General features: G+C 35.2%; 2 protein-coding genes and 1 pseudogene across 3 annotated transcripts; all 3 read left to right on the top strand.

The window, feature by feature from the left end:
- Window positions 1–1,529: 1,529 nt before the first annotated feature.
- LOC125822558 (histone chaperone ASF1B-like) lies at window positions 1,530–5,411 on the top strand. 2 transcript variants are annotated; one of them, XM_049501970.1, is made up of 3 exons: window positions 1,530–1,782; window positions 4,571–4,686; window positions 4,780–5,411. In XM_049501970.1, the coding sequence occupies exons 1-3, from the start codon at window positions 1,674–1,676 to the stop codon at window positions 5,134–5,136; spliced, it is 582 nt and encodes a 193-aa protein (XP_049357927.1). In that variant the 5' UTR covers window positions 1,530–1,673; the 3' UTR covers window positions 5,137–5,411. The 2 variants fall into 2 exon arrangements, with proteins under 2 accessions (XP_049357927.1, XP_049357928.1); XM_049501971.1 differs by having other exon boundaries at window positions 1,577–1,782; window positions 4,867–5,150.
- A 961-nt stretch (window positions 5,412–6,372) lies between these two features.
- Window positions 6,373–9,928, top strand: LOC125822550 (2-hydroxyacyl-CoA lyase). The gene is made up of 2 exons (XM_049501961.1): window positions 6,373–7,843; window positions 9,336–9,928. The coding sequence occupies exons 1-2, from the start codon at window positions 6,434–6,436 to the stop codon at window positions 9,648–9,650; spliced, it is 1,725 nt and encodes a 574-aa protein (XP_049357918.1). The 5' UTR covers window positions 6,373–6,433; the 3' UTR covers window positions 9,651–9,928.
- Window positions 9,929–12,313: 2,385 nt separating this feature from the next.
- On the top strand, window positions 12,314–13,874 carry LOC125822057 (protein DETOXIFICATION 2-like; annotated as a pseudogene).
- The last annotated feature ends 2,086 nt before the right edge of the window (window positions 13,875–15,960 follow it).

The raw sequence follows: 15,960 nt of genomic DNA, 5'->3' as shown, positions 1-15,960 counted from the left end.
GCTTACCCTGGGCCCGTTTGGTGTGAGGGATAAACATAAATAGTCCTCAGATAAAATTTAAATGACTTGTTTGGGATAACTTATCCCACCATTTATAGCATAGTGATGGGATGAGTTATCCCAGACTAATTAACCCTAAGGGGTCGTTTGGTTTGAATATGAGTTATGATGGGATAAGTTATGTTGGGATAAGTTATGTTGGGATTAGTTATGATGGGATAAGTTGTCCTGGGATTATTTCTTATTGAGTGTTTGGTTTGTTATATTCAAAATAATATATATTGATAAATTTTAAGAACAAGTTGTTTGTTTACAAAATTACCCTTCACTTTATTTAAACTTTTTAAATTTTTCTTTGTGAGCTTTAGTTATTCATTTTTTAAAATAAAACTTTTATTTTTTTTAACTTAAATATTTTTGTTTATGTATTCCCATGATAAGTACCATGTGTATTTAAAAATATAACTTTTTTCTTATTTAGCTTAAAAATAGAACTTTCCTCTTAAGTTTATTAAAGAGAAGAAAATTTATGAGAAATCAAAATAAAATAAACATAAGAATTAGTCAAATAAATTCATAAATAAAAATTATATTTATATAGTATAATTTTTTAATAGAAAAATATGTATAATTATCATAAAAATAAGGAGTAGTAAATATTATTATACATGGTATTAAAAAAAATGTAAATATACATAAATGTAAAAAATGATATATAAAAAGGATTTAAAGGGACATATTTGTCATTTACCTATTCTATCTCGGGATAAGTTATCCCGGGATTACTATACCACCCATGGGGAGGGATAACTTATCCCGGTACTAATTATTAATCCCGGGATAAGTTATCCCGGACTTGCCAACCAAACAACATAATTTTTTTTTTATCCCATCACTATTTCCTTATCCCATCACTATTATTTCTAATCCCTCACACCAAACGAGCCCTAAGATAGTTAATCTTGGGATAACTAGTTCTCAATCAAACGACATAGAACTGGAAGCTCTCATAGAGTATCTATTTTACTTTTTAAGATACTGTCTCTACAATTAAAAGTTGCATAATTACTATGATCAAGATGGTTATAAAATATTATATAAATATAAAATTTAATTAATATAACTTTTCCTTTGTTTCACTATTTCAATTTGCTTATTTGGTTTTAACTTGACACAAAATTTAAGAATATAAATCTTTTGAATTTTATGGATTTAATTATAAGTATGTAGAATGTCTCAAAGTGTCTTATAATATTGTGGTTTTAAAATATTATATGAAAAGTTAGAATTAGGAGTTATTAAAAAGGAATGACATCTTTTTAAAAATGAATTAAAAAGCAAAATATGATAGGTGTAAGAATTGTTTGTTTGATGTTGTACACATCTAAAAGCCAGAGTGCCACAGCTAGCTGGGAATGAGAGCTCCCGCCAATATTAAAAACCTGCTATAGCCGGTAGCTGGAGATACAGCCGGTCATACAGTATAAAACAAGTAAATTGAAATAAAAGAGCTGCTTCCTTGTTTGGTGGTTGTTCTAACCAGTTGCTTTTTCTGCTTGAAAATTATTCACTATGGCGGTGAGAACAAGTCCGTCTCTCCGACGGAGATTTTAGATTCCAAGTTTTTCTTGTGCTGGATCCAACGCCGCCCAGGGTTACAGCGTTGATACAATATGAGTGCGGTGAACATCACGAATGTTGCCGTATTAGACAATCCGGCATCATTTTTGTCCCCGTTCCAGTTTGAAATATCTTACGAGTGTGTCACTCCTCTCCAAGATGGTACTTCTTCTTTTCCCTCTTTTGCATGTTGTATCTCTCTGACTTATTAGGGTTACTTTCTTATAGAAAGTTGACTCTTTTTTCTTTCTTTTGCATGTTGACTTATTAGGGTTACTTTCATAAAGAATGTTGACTGGGGCGGACTTGGCAGTGTAAATTCATATTACAATTGATTTGACTAATTTGTTTACATTTTGTTCCTATTATAGTAATGTTTAGCTAAGCTATTGTGAGATTGTGGGGTTAGAGGTTCATTTTCTGATTGTTTTAATTTCCACAAGTGTTTGTTGATGTCACAGAAATCCAAGGGACAGATATTTTCGTGTGTGAGGGTATCTCAGTTTAAACATACTGATACAATCTGGAATTTGGGGATAACTGAACTTATTAAAATACAGCTAGGAAGTGTAATCAGAGGAAGAACTAAGCCCTAAGCTAGGGCTAGAACTAGGCGAAATTCTACAAAGATAGTTAACAGTGGAATGAAAAAGATTTAATTTGTAGACCTAGCTAGCTATACTAGATAAGCTAAAATGACTGCTAACCAACACCATTAGTAATTTTGGTAAGATCAGCTAAGCAACTTAGGCTAAATCGCTGTTCACGTGACTCGTGAGTAGCCACATGCTAAAATTTCAGATCACATCATATACGTAAAGGTCGTGCTTAAATTTGGTTGATGTAGGGTTCTTGATACTGCGGTGATTCTTTCAATCATATAACATCAATTGGTCGGCTTTGCTCATATCTTGCTGTAATTGGTAGCATTATATAAGCAAAGTTGCATATTTCCAAATGCTCAGAGTAAATCGAATGGAAATGGGATTAATCAACCCTAGGAGCTGGTAAAATTTGTGGGTTCTTCATGTTGAAGTCTTAAATACGCTTTGTACCTGGCTTGAGCTGAGATTATGAATCACCAGGGAAACCTAACATAACTTGTGGGAAAGATCAGGTGCAGGGAAATATTTTTCAGGTTATTGACCAATTTTGATCATCAAACTACTGGACGGTTATAGTCTGTGGCAATATATATATATATATATATATATATATATATATATATATCTGCTGTGCTTCCCAGCTTTCCCAATGTCAAACTATGCCAGTTTGATAGATGAAATAATCATGCTATGGTTTTCTGGGGAATCTTGGTTTTCCATGTCATACTAGACTTCAGTGTAAAATCATTTCTAGAATAAAAATAGAGTTTCTGACAAGACTTCAAGCCAGCTTGTTTATTCTTCCATTTCACTTGTGAGCACAATGTATAGTCGTTCCTTATCTTTCCCTCTGTCCAGGACTGTCTCCTCTTAACCAAATGATTTGTAATTCTGATTGTGGATATTTGGATTTAAGAATGAACTCGTTTTGAGCTTTTGCTTTTATGCCATTGCACTTACTATCAATGGTCTAACTTGATGATCTTTAGATTATTTGCATGTGTGCCTAAAAGCAATGAAGCATCTTGACATGTCCTTGTAAAGTATGCTTTCTAGTTGGTTCAAGGTGGGGGAGGTGGTGTCATGATGTTAGTTCCAGCAGTAGCTTCAAGAAAGGGAACTTTAGAGTTCAAGCTTTCCTTTTCTAGAACTGATAAGTACATACTGCATACTACTATTATCATTTTCTGATGACCTGCAGTTAAAAAGATTTTTCTAATACTGCTATAGGAATTTCCTAGTATAATATTTAATAGCATGTTTATGTGCAGCATTAATACATTAAATAGTCCTCCATTCTATTTTGCATATTTCCTTGGGGCTGTTTGGTTCGTTGATGAGATTAGACGGTAACTTAATACCATTAAACTTGGGACTGGATCTGGATGGAAGATTTTTGTGAAATGGATTGTTGTGAGGGATATAAAAATGCTTATTTGGGTGAAAACTGTATTTGGGTTTTAATAAGTTTTTATCCTTGGGGGTTTTAGATTGGGTGGGTTCAAAGAAAAAGAAGGATCTTTCGTTTACCTTACTTTCCTTTGCTTGATTCATGGGATACAAGTTGGAAACAACTTTTGAACCCAGGTGTTCATCTAATTAAGTGTCAATTATGCTGTAAACAAAAACAAAACACAGTAAAATTTATTTGTAGAAAATTCATAGGAGTTGGTCTCTAGTGGCATGATAGTTGGTGGAAACTGGAAAAACTATGGAAGGGGATAAATTAGATTATGGCCCATAATATGAGTAATTTCTCTCGGAGAAATTGTAATCTGCCAGTAGCCGAACATCAAATCATCAATTCAAAGAACAGATAGATGATACTGTGGTACTGTTGCTTACTTACCCCTTAAGTCAAAATCAGAGGTGGATGTTTATCCTCCTAATCTGATTGGGCATTATTTGGTTCTATATCAGAACAGTAAATGATTATTAGGACGTCAACCATCTTTCCCAACTTTTAAGATTATTTAGGTAGTTAACTAGGGAAGAGAATGGACTTAATATTTTGTTGTGGTAACACAGTTCTCTTTTCTCTTTTGAGGATCAAAAATTCAGTAAAATGATCTATAAATTGGTTGAACCTTTAGAAGCTATATTCTTTGCAGATAGAAATTCTCCCACCAAATTTATTTTCTCTTTTTTTTTTTTTTAAGCCAGATACATTCTGGCTGTTTTTCAAGATTTACACTACCAAGTGTTTCACTTTGTTAGTGAGGATTTATGTAGCTGACTCTAATTAGCTTGGAATTGAGCCCTAGTTGTCTCTGTTGATGTTGTTGTAAGTATGATTTATTTTGATTTTGTTTGCATAATAATCTCTTTGTCATATGCTCATGCAGATTTGGAATGGAAGCTCATCTATGTGGGATCGGCTGAGGATGAGACATATGACCAAGTTTTAGAAAGCGTTCTTGTTGGCCCTGTAAATGTTGGAAATTACCGCTTTGTCTTGCAGGTATTATCTCCTGGATTCCAATTGTCCCTCGGGGTACTAATGCTTTGTCTGCCTTATTGAATTTATGTTATATTTTCCGAACTTTGATGCTAGGCGGACCCTCCAGATCCTTTGAAAATTCGTGAAGAAGACATTATTGGTGTTACTGTCCTCTTGTTGACCTGCTCATATTTGGGGCAGGAATTTGTACGAGTTGGGTACTATGTGAACAATGATTATGATGCTGAGCAGCTGAGAGAAGAGCCTCCACAGAAAGTCCTAATTGATAGGGTTCAAAGAAATATATTAACGGACAAACCTAGAGTAACGAAGTTCCCTATTAACTTTCGCCCTGAAAATAGTGAAAGAGAGGAGCAAGCCCCTCCACCTGATCATGTGGGTGAAGAAGAAGACCGAAACGAAGGGCAATTGCCTTTCCCTAAGAGTAAATCAGATGAAGATGGAGCCTAATATGAAAATGTTATTTTTTTATCCTTGTGTTTGGTTTTACAGTATTGTCCCTGAAGATATCTCATTCTGGCTTCTGGTGGATGATATCTGATCATCAAAACCCGTGTTTTTCTTCTTTTCCTTTCTTTCTTGTGATATATGTATCAATTCCAGTGACATTTTCAAGTAGTTAACCAGTCTGGTTTTGGGGGTTTAGAAGAAACTGTAAGTAGACTAGATGCCAATTTTGGCTTTGTAATTTGGTCCAAAATGTTTATAAGCAAAACTTTAATAACCTTATGATACTAATATTCTGACTTTTTTTTTTGTGCATTTGAAAAGTTAAGTTCGCAGAGGATTTCTCCATATAATGAGTCCGAGGTCCCTTATCCTACCGATGTGGGGACTACAATAAAATGTGTATCTTACAAAGCATTTCATCTAGAATTGTACTCAACTAACCAACACCAAATTACTGTGATGTGTTTTATTTGACTGAAAAAAGATACATAATTATGCAGATGTTGCCTGGTTGGTACCTATTATTGATATTGATTGAAGTGCTTTTATCTAGTTCGGTCACATATCAACCTCTGGACTCCTATTTTGGACTGACTTCTAAGCCAGCTTTCTTTGATTAATTTACATTTACATTGATGATCCAATATATATGATGAAAAGCTGGCATAAAATGGGGGTTAGATACCTTCAAGAGAAAGATAAGAGACCCACTTCCCTCGGGATATTTTTTTTCCTAAATAGAACATGAACATGTCCCACTTTCTCTGTGTGTATCATTTACATTTTGAGACCTCAAAGCCAACTTGACATGTACCATCAAATTTTTTGTTAAACCGAGAATTTCTCATTTGGCAAGCGGACAATAAAATCCTTCCTCCCTCCGTTTCATATTAATTGATTATTTTATTTTTTTATACACATATTAAGAAATTAAAATTAAAAATACAATTTTACTAATTCAGCCTTTAAATTTTTTTACAACAAATGTGAACATTTTAAAATAATTAATTACTACAAGATATTTTAATTTAATAAAATGAACAACTAATATGAAGCCAACGTTAAAAGTAAAATATTGGATGAGTAGACGAAACCAATTTCGTCATTCCAATCACCGCACCTCAGGCCGCCATACAAGTATCTGGGGTAGGCAGAAACTAATAGTATTCTAATATTAAACATAAATAAATCCCTATATATAAGAGAACACGTCTGCCCTTTCTTAAATAACTCAAATTGATCTTCCCTGTAAAATCCATCACTGAAAAGAGTCCTCTGTTTCTAAAACTCACTTAAAATGTCTGATTCCGATCACCAAACCCTATCTACTGTCGACGGCAACACCTTCGTTGCCATGTGCCTTGCACGTGCCGGCGTCGACCGGATGTTCGGGGTTGTCGGCATACCCGTTACTTCCCTTGCGAACCGGTCGGTTGGACTCGGTATCCGGTTTATTGCTTTCCACAATGAACAATCTGCCGGTTACGCTGCTTCGGCTTATGGTTATCTTACCGGTCGACCCGGTATTCTTCTCACCGTCTCCGGTCCAGGTTGCGTTCATGGCCTCGCTGGGCTTTCCAATGCAACCGTTAATACCTGGCCCATGGTTCTGATCTCTGGGTCATCTGATCAGAAAGAAATGGGTCGTGGGGATTTTCAAGAATTAGATCAAATTGAGGCTGTGAAACCCTTCTCTAAATACTCAGCTAAAGCAACTGATATAACGAAAATCCCCAGCTGTGTTTTCAGTGTTTTGGATTGGGCAATCTCTGGCAGGCCAGGTGGTTGTTATTTGGATCTTCCTACTGATGTGCTTCATCAGACAATTAGTGACACTGAAGCACATAAATTGATCGATGATGCTGAGAGTTGCAGGAATAAAGAGCTCATTGCTAAACCCATTGTTCAACATTCGGAAATTGAAAAGGCGGCTGCTTTGTTGAGGAAAGCGGAGAGGCCTTTGATTGTGTTTGGAAAAGGGGCTGCATTTTCTAGAGCTGAAAATGCTTTAAAGAATTTAGTTGAGCGTACTGGAATACCCTTTTTGCCAACACCAATGGCAAAGGGTTTGTTGCCTGATAATCATGAGCTAGCTGCTACTGCTGCAAGGTCACTGGCAATTGGAAAGTGTGATGTGGCGTTGATTGTTGGCGCAAGGCTTAATTGGCTTTTGCATTTTGGAGAGCCACCAAAGTGGTCTAAGGATGTTAAGTTTATCTTAGTTGATGTAGATAAGGAGGAGATTGAGCTTAGGAAACCATGTTTAGGGTTGGTTGGTGATGCTACTAAAGTTGTCGAGATGATACACAAGGAGATTAAGGATGACCCTTTTTGTTTAGGGAAGTCTCATCCTTGGGTTGAGGCATTATCAAAGAAGAGTAAGGAAAATGTTTTGAAAATGGAGGCACAACTGGCAAAGGATGTTGTGCCATTTAATTTTATGACACCAATGAGAATTATTAGAGATGCAATACTGCAATTGGGCAGTCCTGCTCCAATTGTTGTCTCCGAAGGTGCCAATACTATGGATGTGGGGCGATCAGTATTAGTTCAGACCGAGCCAAGGACCCGGTTGGATGCAGGGACGTGGGGGACAATGGGAGTTGGTCTGGGGTACTGCATTGCAGCTGCTGTTGCTTCACCTGAAAGGCTTGTAGTAGCTGTTGAAGGGGACTCCGGATTTGGCTTCAGTGCCATGGAAGTTGAGGTTTGTTGTCTTTCTCTATTTCATATGTTGTTTTCCTCTATATACTCTATTAATAGGATCTGACTAACTTTAGTTGTTACCCTAGAATAGCATTGCTGATCTTCAACATATGATGCTTTTCTTTCTTGGTGATCAGAGAACTTCTTCATTAACTTGTTGCTTGTTAGTCTGTCTAACGTCTCGTTTAGTAAATCATTTACGTTTGTGAGTAATAATTAAGCCCAATTGAATAGATTTTTCTCATATAATATGGAGTTGAACTGATCAGTGCTTAAGCTTAGGCTCTGATGAAGCTCAAAATACTATTTTTTCTGCTGCTTAGAGAACTGCTGTAGGCATGTGATGTCCTCCCCCATTATTGTGGATTAAGGATTCTTATGTAGTTTATTACTGGCAATTTCAGGGGTTAGTAAGATCTAATAGTCAACAGCAAGTTCTATCTTTCTGAGTAGTTCATTGGTTTTCAGGAATGATATCTAAGTGGAATAACTGTAATGATATCTGAGTAGTTCACTAATATCTCTTATGGAATTTCTGACAGATCTTAAACTGTAATGAACCACTAAATACAAATATGTGCTGTACCATATCTTGCAGACTTATGGGGTTGAATATTCATAGGTTCTCCGCTGCTACTTTATTAAGTTAAAATCCAACTCATTTTTTGATCACATGATGTCAAATGGATTTGAATGGGTTCAGAATTTTCTTGGGTTAATTCATCATGCCCTTAATCTGAATTGCTTTCCAGCTCAGCTGATGGAGCAACCTTCTCAAATACATGGATCTTATTGTTTTTCTGTTTGAGAAGATAGCTAAATGGGATATTAGGGGTTTAGGAAGTGATGCATTGACCTGCTGGCTGCGGTGTAATGCAGTGGTGTCATAACTCATAAGTTAGTAAGATCACTTAAAACTTGTGGTACAAATTCAGGGAACTCAACTCGATGTCATAAATCAGTACAATTACTTCCCATATACTAGAAAGCTGCTCAACAGGTCATTGAATCAACCAACAGTTCATCAGCACTTATAATGATTGGAACCTAGGCCCCTTGCCTTGATTTGCTGGTTCTTGATGTTGGGCCCATAATCCCTCCTATTACTAGTACCATCTTGTGCTATACCCTATTTACCGGTTCTGGGGTGATTCATGATTTTTCTTAACTATTTGTTTGTCCCCTGTAATGTTACTCGTACAGCTTTTTTCTCTTGTTGCCTGTGGTGGTGTTCTCATACAATTATGAGGATTTATTGGTCCTCGTTTCTTAAGGTTACCATGATCTCTTTTTCACTTTTTGTTTAAATATTATAGCATTGATCACTCCTTACAATGAAAAATTATGCTCGTGAAGGCATTCCTTCTACTTCTAAGTTACATTTGTTATAGAGTAACTTACCTATGGCACCGTTGGCTCCCATATATTTCTTGGTTCACTTTCTTTTAAAGTTTAATTTACAATCCTAATTCAGAGTAATTTATGTACTGCAGACCCTAGTTCGCTACCAGCTACCAGTTGTGGTTATAGTCTTTAATAATGGAGGAGTTTATGGTGGTGATAGAAGGAACCCCGAAGAAATTACTGGACCTTATAAAGAAGATCCAGCACCCACGTCTTTTGTTCCTGGTGCATCGTATCATCTTCTAATTGAAGCCTTTGGAGGAAAAGGATACCTTGTTGGAACACCTGATGAACTTAAATCTGCACTTACTGAATCTTTTTCTGCTAGGAAGCCTGCTGTTATCAATGTGACAATCGATCCTTATGCTGGTGCTGAAAGTGGGAGAATGCAGCACAAAAATTGAGGTTGCGGGTCTCTGATTATTTATGTATGGATATGCTTGCTGAAGTTCAGTTCTTGTCCGCCATTCGTGCAAAACGAAAAACAGAAGAAGAAAGATTGCTACTGTGCCACGGTATTAAGTTGTCATCGGTGGAGTGAAAATAATAGCGAAGGGAATAGGATAAGTGAATGTCTCTCCTTAGTATCGTCACTGATAGGGTATGGTGTTGAATTTACAGTTGACATTGATGAATGAATATTCGTATACATAGTAAATGAAAATAATGTATTTGCAACAAATACTATCCTTGTGATTTTCTTTGTTTCTCAAGTGTTTTATTGAGTTCCTTGTTATGTCTCTCTGGGGCTTTAGGAAAAACGTACTGGCATTAGTTATTTATACCAATCTACATTAATTAATCATAATTAGCAATTTATGTGAGAAATATTAACTATGATTTATGAACGGTTGTTTATATAAAGACATCAGTAATACTTTTATTGGCTTGGTAGAACATTGGGTGCAAGGCTTTTTCCACTCTAAAACAATACGTATGTAAACAAAAAAAACTTTTGAATTTGGTGGTCTTGAACTAAAGATATGTAGAATGTATGAAAATATCTTTAATCTTGTAGTTTAAAAATGTCATGTGGAAAATTTGAACTAAAGTAATACAACAAATTGAAATGGAGAGAGAGTATCTTACTATGTTTATAGTTGATAAATTAAATCTATGATCGAATTAATTAAATATGTTTATAGTTGATGAATTAAATTACTCATATTCATATTGCAATGATCGATCATATTTTATACGAAGTTCCAAAGTACAAATGGATTTATGATTTTACCCCTACATTAAATCAAAATATATTATAAAATATCAAAAAATAACAAATATTACATAGTAATCATATTATATTATACTAAAAATACTAAAGTGGAAAGGTGTTAAGTCAAAGTTAAAAACTCAAAAAGAAAAAAACTTACAATATTTCTTCTCTTCTAATTTATGAGATATAGTTTTGATTCGGTATGAAACTTTCATGTTGGAGGTCTCAAGTTCGATACCCCTTAACAGCAAAAGCAAGAGATTTGCCTTTTATGTCAAACTCTCCTATGTAATTTGCGAGTGTAGTGACTGTGAATTTTCCTTGTCATAAAAAAAAGTATATCTTTATGGATCTTTTGCCAAATAAAATGAGACCCGATTTAGGTAAAAATATTAATAATATCACTAAATATTTATTAAATAAAAAAATACATTACTTTTTAAGATAAAAAAAAAGAGTATATCATATAAATTTAGACAAGATAGCAAGTGTAACAAAATATTGCATACTACTACAATACAAAGACGACCCAAAAGTGTAGAGTTCACCTTCCCCGAATCTAGGGACACATTTCTTGTCCAACAAAATGACCCGAATGTAAGCGTAACCCTAACTCTCAACCCGAAAAGTGAGCTTAGAGTTGATCAAGAAGATGAAGCGCAAGAAATGGTCTGAAATAGAAGAGCAAACTCTGCTCACTAAGTACTCAGACCTCCTCAACTCCGGCATCTTAGCCAAGCTCAAAACCAGAGAGAAAAAATTCAAACCCATTGCTGACCATGTCAATACCGTACATCACCTGCAAGACCCACTTCACTTCCCTTTCAAATGGTCATGGCGTGACGTATCCATCAAAGTTCAAAACATGCGACATCAGTATCTGGGTGTCAAGCAGAAAATCAGAACCTCAAGCAACGAGTTCAGCTGGAAAGATGGAGAGAATCACTGGGAAAATTTCTTGAAGTACAAGGAAGTGTTTGGGGATGTTGAATTGGATATCAAAGAAAATGCCCCCAACAATGATATGATTGAGCTTTATGGCGATGATGGTGTATTGGGTTTGGGATTTGGGATCGATAGTGAGGAATTGGAGGATGATGATGAGGATGGAGAGTTGGGTCATGATGTGGATGGAAGTGGGGAGGGAGAGGAAATTGAGGATAGTGTTTGGATGCGTGGAAGGAAAATGAGGAAAGGGTTTTGTGGTAGAAGGATTAGGATGGTGGGTGGGCAAGTTTTAGAGTTAAGGGATGTTTTGATGAGGAGGGAAGAGAAGAGGAGGGAGAGGGAGTGGAGTAGGGAGAAGGGTATGTTGGAGAGAGAAGAAAGAAGGAAAAAAATGGAATTGTGCAGGGAAAGAAGAGATGATGAGAGGAATGAGGATATAGAGATGAAGGGATTGATGTTGGAAGAAAGACAGATGAGGTGGGCTAAGAGGGAGTGTGAGAAAAGGTTGAGGTTAGAGAGGGAATTTGATGAGGAGAAGAGGCAAAGAATGAAGTTGGAGGAGAAATGGGAAGAGGAAGAACTGGAGTGGAGGCAGCGTTTGGTGAATATGCAGATTGACCATGAAAAGCAAATGATGCAAATGCATGCTGATGCTTGCCAGAACCAAGCGAATTTGCTTGGGATCATGGCTCGGCTGGTCTGTCAATTTTTTGGCTCGGCAAACGATGGATTAGGGGGTGGTTTAGGGACGTTGTCTGCACAAGTTTTGCAGAACTTGCAGCACCCAGGGGGCTTGAGTGATAGTGGGAAGCCAGATGCTCCTTCACCTTCCGAGTTTTTGTAGACTGTAATTAGCTCTCATCTATTCGTAAGTCTTGAGTAGATGTTATAATCGGTAAATTTATGTATTTGGTGCGTTACTGTAAAAAATATTGATGGGGATCTTTTCCTGAATAAATGAAATTCCCTTTTAACATTGTTGGAAGTTGTGTTGCTTCCTTTTTTTGCAATTTATGCAGTTTGTCACAGCTACAGCTCTTTCAGTTATGTGAAGAACAATAGGTAACAACACACGGCTTTGAATGTAGAATTGCAGATGTGATTATTAAAGATTGAAATGTCATAAAAACTTAGATGAAAGCTGTAGTTGGCAATTCTTAAGCCCCTATTCAGATATTTACAAATTCAAAGTTTGATTCTTCGGATGCTCGTAAATGCCTTTCTGGTTTTATGTCTCCACATATCTCTATCCTGGCTTTTCATATTTCACTTAGGACTAATTCAGGTGCAGCTTTAGCCTTTAGTTTTTCAATCTGGACTTTTGTAGCATTACTTGTGTTTTACATCAGTCGATCGAGTTCTTGTGAGAGGACTCACTTCTCTGAATGAAGATGCCTTCCTTGTGGTCGGACAACTCTTTCGTTATGCAACTCCATCCGCTTTAATGGTTTGGTAAGAAGAACTTTTTTTGTTGTTAAGTAGTCTTATCACAATTTTTATTAATTTATCTTGATATGTTTTTGTGCAATGGAAATCATCATAGCCTTAAATGGTGGTCATTTGAGGTGCTCACTTTGCTATCTGAACTTTTACCAAATCCAAAACTTGAAACATCAGTACTATCAATATGGGATGTATGTATGCACCAGTTCATGATTAACTATTTTATGCTCAATTCGTGGTTTGTGTGTAGTACTGATCCTCATATTTTGTTTGATCAGCTTAACCATTTCTTCATTGCACTTTGTTATACCATTTGGATTGGGAGTTGGTGCGAGGTTAGTTCAATATTCATGCTTTTTCTTAAAACTTTAAAAACATCACATAAATTATGCATCCTTGCTATGTCTTTAAAACTACAATTTCTGGCTCGAGTATAGCACGAGGGTGTCAAATGAATTGGGATCTGGTAATCCTCAGAAGGCTCTAGTGGCAGTTAGAGTTGCAATGTTTCTTGCAGTTGTAGAGACGGTCTTGGTGAGCACAGTAACAATCTTATGCCGCGGAGCCTATAGCAATGATGAACAAGTGGTGGATTATGTTGCTGCAATTGCCCCTTTTCTGTGTCTATCATTCATCACAGATAGCTTACAAGCAGTCATCTCTGGCAAGTCTTCTAACTAGCTATTATATCTTTCAATGATCCTTAAGTAGTCGTTTGGACGACTTTTGTTTGAAGTTGAAATGATGATCTGGTGTAAATTTTTGGCCTGTTTTGGAAATAAACAGGAATAGATAGCTTTACTGTATTTCGTTGTAAATCTGAAAGCAAAGGGCCTTTGGATTGGACTATTGGTTGGTTCTGCAATTCAAGCAACTAGTTTTCACTGATTGGCAAAAACAAGTCCACTTTGATTTGTTTCTCCTAATACTAGTATTCATTTTTTGTTGTATTGTTTCACTCATTGTGATGGAACTTTTGCAGGCAATAAAATCTAAGAAGAGGATATCAGAAAGGAGATAAATCGGATAGTTTAATTGCTTGCTAAATATATATGTATTTTTTTTAGAGGATTAGATTATCTTCACCTGTGGTTGGCAACAAGTTTAGGTTCTATTTATTGCTATTGGCTACAGTTTTTTTTAACCCATAGTTTATACTTTATATTATCTTGAATTCAGAAGATAATTAATGTATGACGGTGCATCTGGACAAGGTACTGCCTCGGTCCAACAATACTTGTCAACTACTCCCTCCGTCCCTTTTTAGTTGTCCACTTTAGAAATGGCACACAGATTAAGGCAACAATGATTAGCACAGTGAAGTTACAATTTTACCCTTATGACAACTTTTCACTTCAAAATTACAACCACTTATTTGAATTAAAGTGAAATAAATTGGAGGGAAACAACATACACTTTTACAATTTTCAAGAAGTGTAAATAAGGGTATAATAGGAAAAAATTTGTTGTCCTTTCTTGATTTGTCAAAATGGACAACTAAATAGGGACAACTAAAAAAGGAAAATGGACAAGTAAATAGGGACGGAGGGAGTATTTACTTTGCACATTTTTTAAGAAACTACTTCATCCGTCCAACAATAATTGTCCCACAACTTGTCAAATTTAGAAAATCAAGAGATAATTTACTTTTTGTGTCCATTTTACCCTTGCTATTAAATACTTACTATTTACTCATCTAACACATTTCTCAAAGCATTAAATTTAATAAAGTTAAAGGATAATATAGTAATATTACCCCAATTATTTATTGTTTCTTAAGGGATGTGTCAAGTCAATAGTGGATAAGTACGGTTGGACAGAGGGAGTATAATAGAAAGATAATTTTACTATATCACCTTTTGAATGTAATAAATACAATGTCCTGAAAAATGTAATAGAAAAATATGTATAATTAATGATAAAGGTAAATTAGATTTTAAGTGTAAAATTATCCATTAATTTCATAAAGTAGACAAATATTGTTGGACATCTCAAAATAATATAGTAGACAACTATTATTGGACGAAGTGAATAAATAATTCGAGTGTTTGCATCTATTTTTAAAGGTTAACTACTACTCCCTCCGTCCCTATTTAGTTGTCCATATTTCCTCTTTTAGTTGTTCCTATTTAGTTGTCCATTTTGACAAATCAAAAAAGGACAGCAATTTTTTTCCTATTATACCCTTATTTAAATAAAGTTGTCATAAATAAAGTAAATAAACTTATGAACTTCCAAGCATTAGTTAGTTATCTTGAGTGAATTTATTTTGGAATTGTAAATTGTACTATAAGGGTAAAATTGTAACTTTACTATGCTAATTATTGTTGTCTTAATCTGTGTGTCATTTCTAAAGTGGATAACTAAATAGGGACGGAGGGAGTACTTAGTATGGGCAGAATTTATCTATTTATTTTATCAGTAAATAAAGTGTGTCCCACTAAGTAGTCGATAAGTATGGACAGAGTTTATGACACAACGAAGCATATTTCTTAAATCTTAAAAAATATAATAAGTGGCAATACAAATGAAGATTTGTTTAACAAAGAAGATGGCATGCCGACAAGAAGAGGAAGTTGCTTGGATGATAAACATTCCTCTTTGTAATAGAGCATAAAAAAAAAGTGGGAGGTAAAAAAAAAATAGACTTGCAGTAGACAAATCCAATTTTGATAGATGAAGCAAAAATCAATATGTTTGACTGATAAATCCAAAACTTTGGCTAAAGAAACATGATTGGTGAAAAGCAACATGTTTGGCTCCAACTAAAATGAAGAACAACATGAATAACGTGTTTTATTAAAAAGTAATTACTCTATATATAATTTCTACTAAATTTCAATAATAACTTTCTAATATATATATACTATTACACTTAATTGTTTGAAATTTCTTCTTTTTTTTTTTTTTTTTTCAATTAAAATTATGTCAAAAAAATTATTATTGTTCATGATGGTATGGGTGATGGGGATAGTATGACCCTTAGGCGGTCATTTGCAATGTCGTCGCCAATGTTGTCCAGATAGAGATCGAGTGAATTGATTTTCGGAGTGAGAACCCGCTGCTTCGACTAAACCTCCGGTGAATCGACGAAATGTTTGACGACA

Source organism: Solanum verrucosum, unplaced genomic scaffold (genome assembly GCF_900185275.1).
Source record: "Solanum verrucosum unplaced genomic scaffold, falcon-dt-bn FXZP01000103.1, whole genome shotgun sequence".
NCBI lineage: Eukaryota > Viridiplantae > Streptophyta > Magnoliopsida > Solanales > Solanaceae > Solanum > Solanum verrucosum.
This window is presented reverse-complemented; position numbering and strand designations above follow the sequence as displayed.

Bases quoted from the DNA above. Each gene is read 5' to 3' on its own strand.
- LOC125822558 (XM_049501970.1), top strand. From the start codon at position 1,674: ATGAGTGCGGTGAACATCACGAATGTTGCCGTATTAGACAATCCGGCA. The intron at 1,783-4,570 runs GTACTTCTTCTT...ATGCTCATGCAG, and splicing joins TGTCACTCCTCTCCAAGATG to ATTTGGAATGGAAGCTCATC. The intron at 4,687-4,779 runs GTATTATCTCCT...CTTTGATGCTAG, and splicing joins ATTACCGCTTTGTCTTGCAG to GCGGACCCTCCAGATCCTTT.
- LOC125822550 (XM_049501961.1), top strand. From the start codon at position 6,434: ATGTCTGATTCCGATCACCAAACCCTATCTACTGTCGACGGCAACACC. The intron at 7,844-9,335 runs GTTTGTTGTCTT...TATGTACTGCAG, and splicing joins TCAGTGCCATGGAAGTTGAG to ACCCTAGTTCGCTACCAGCT.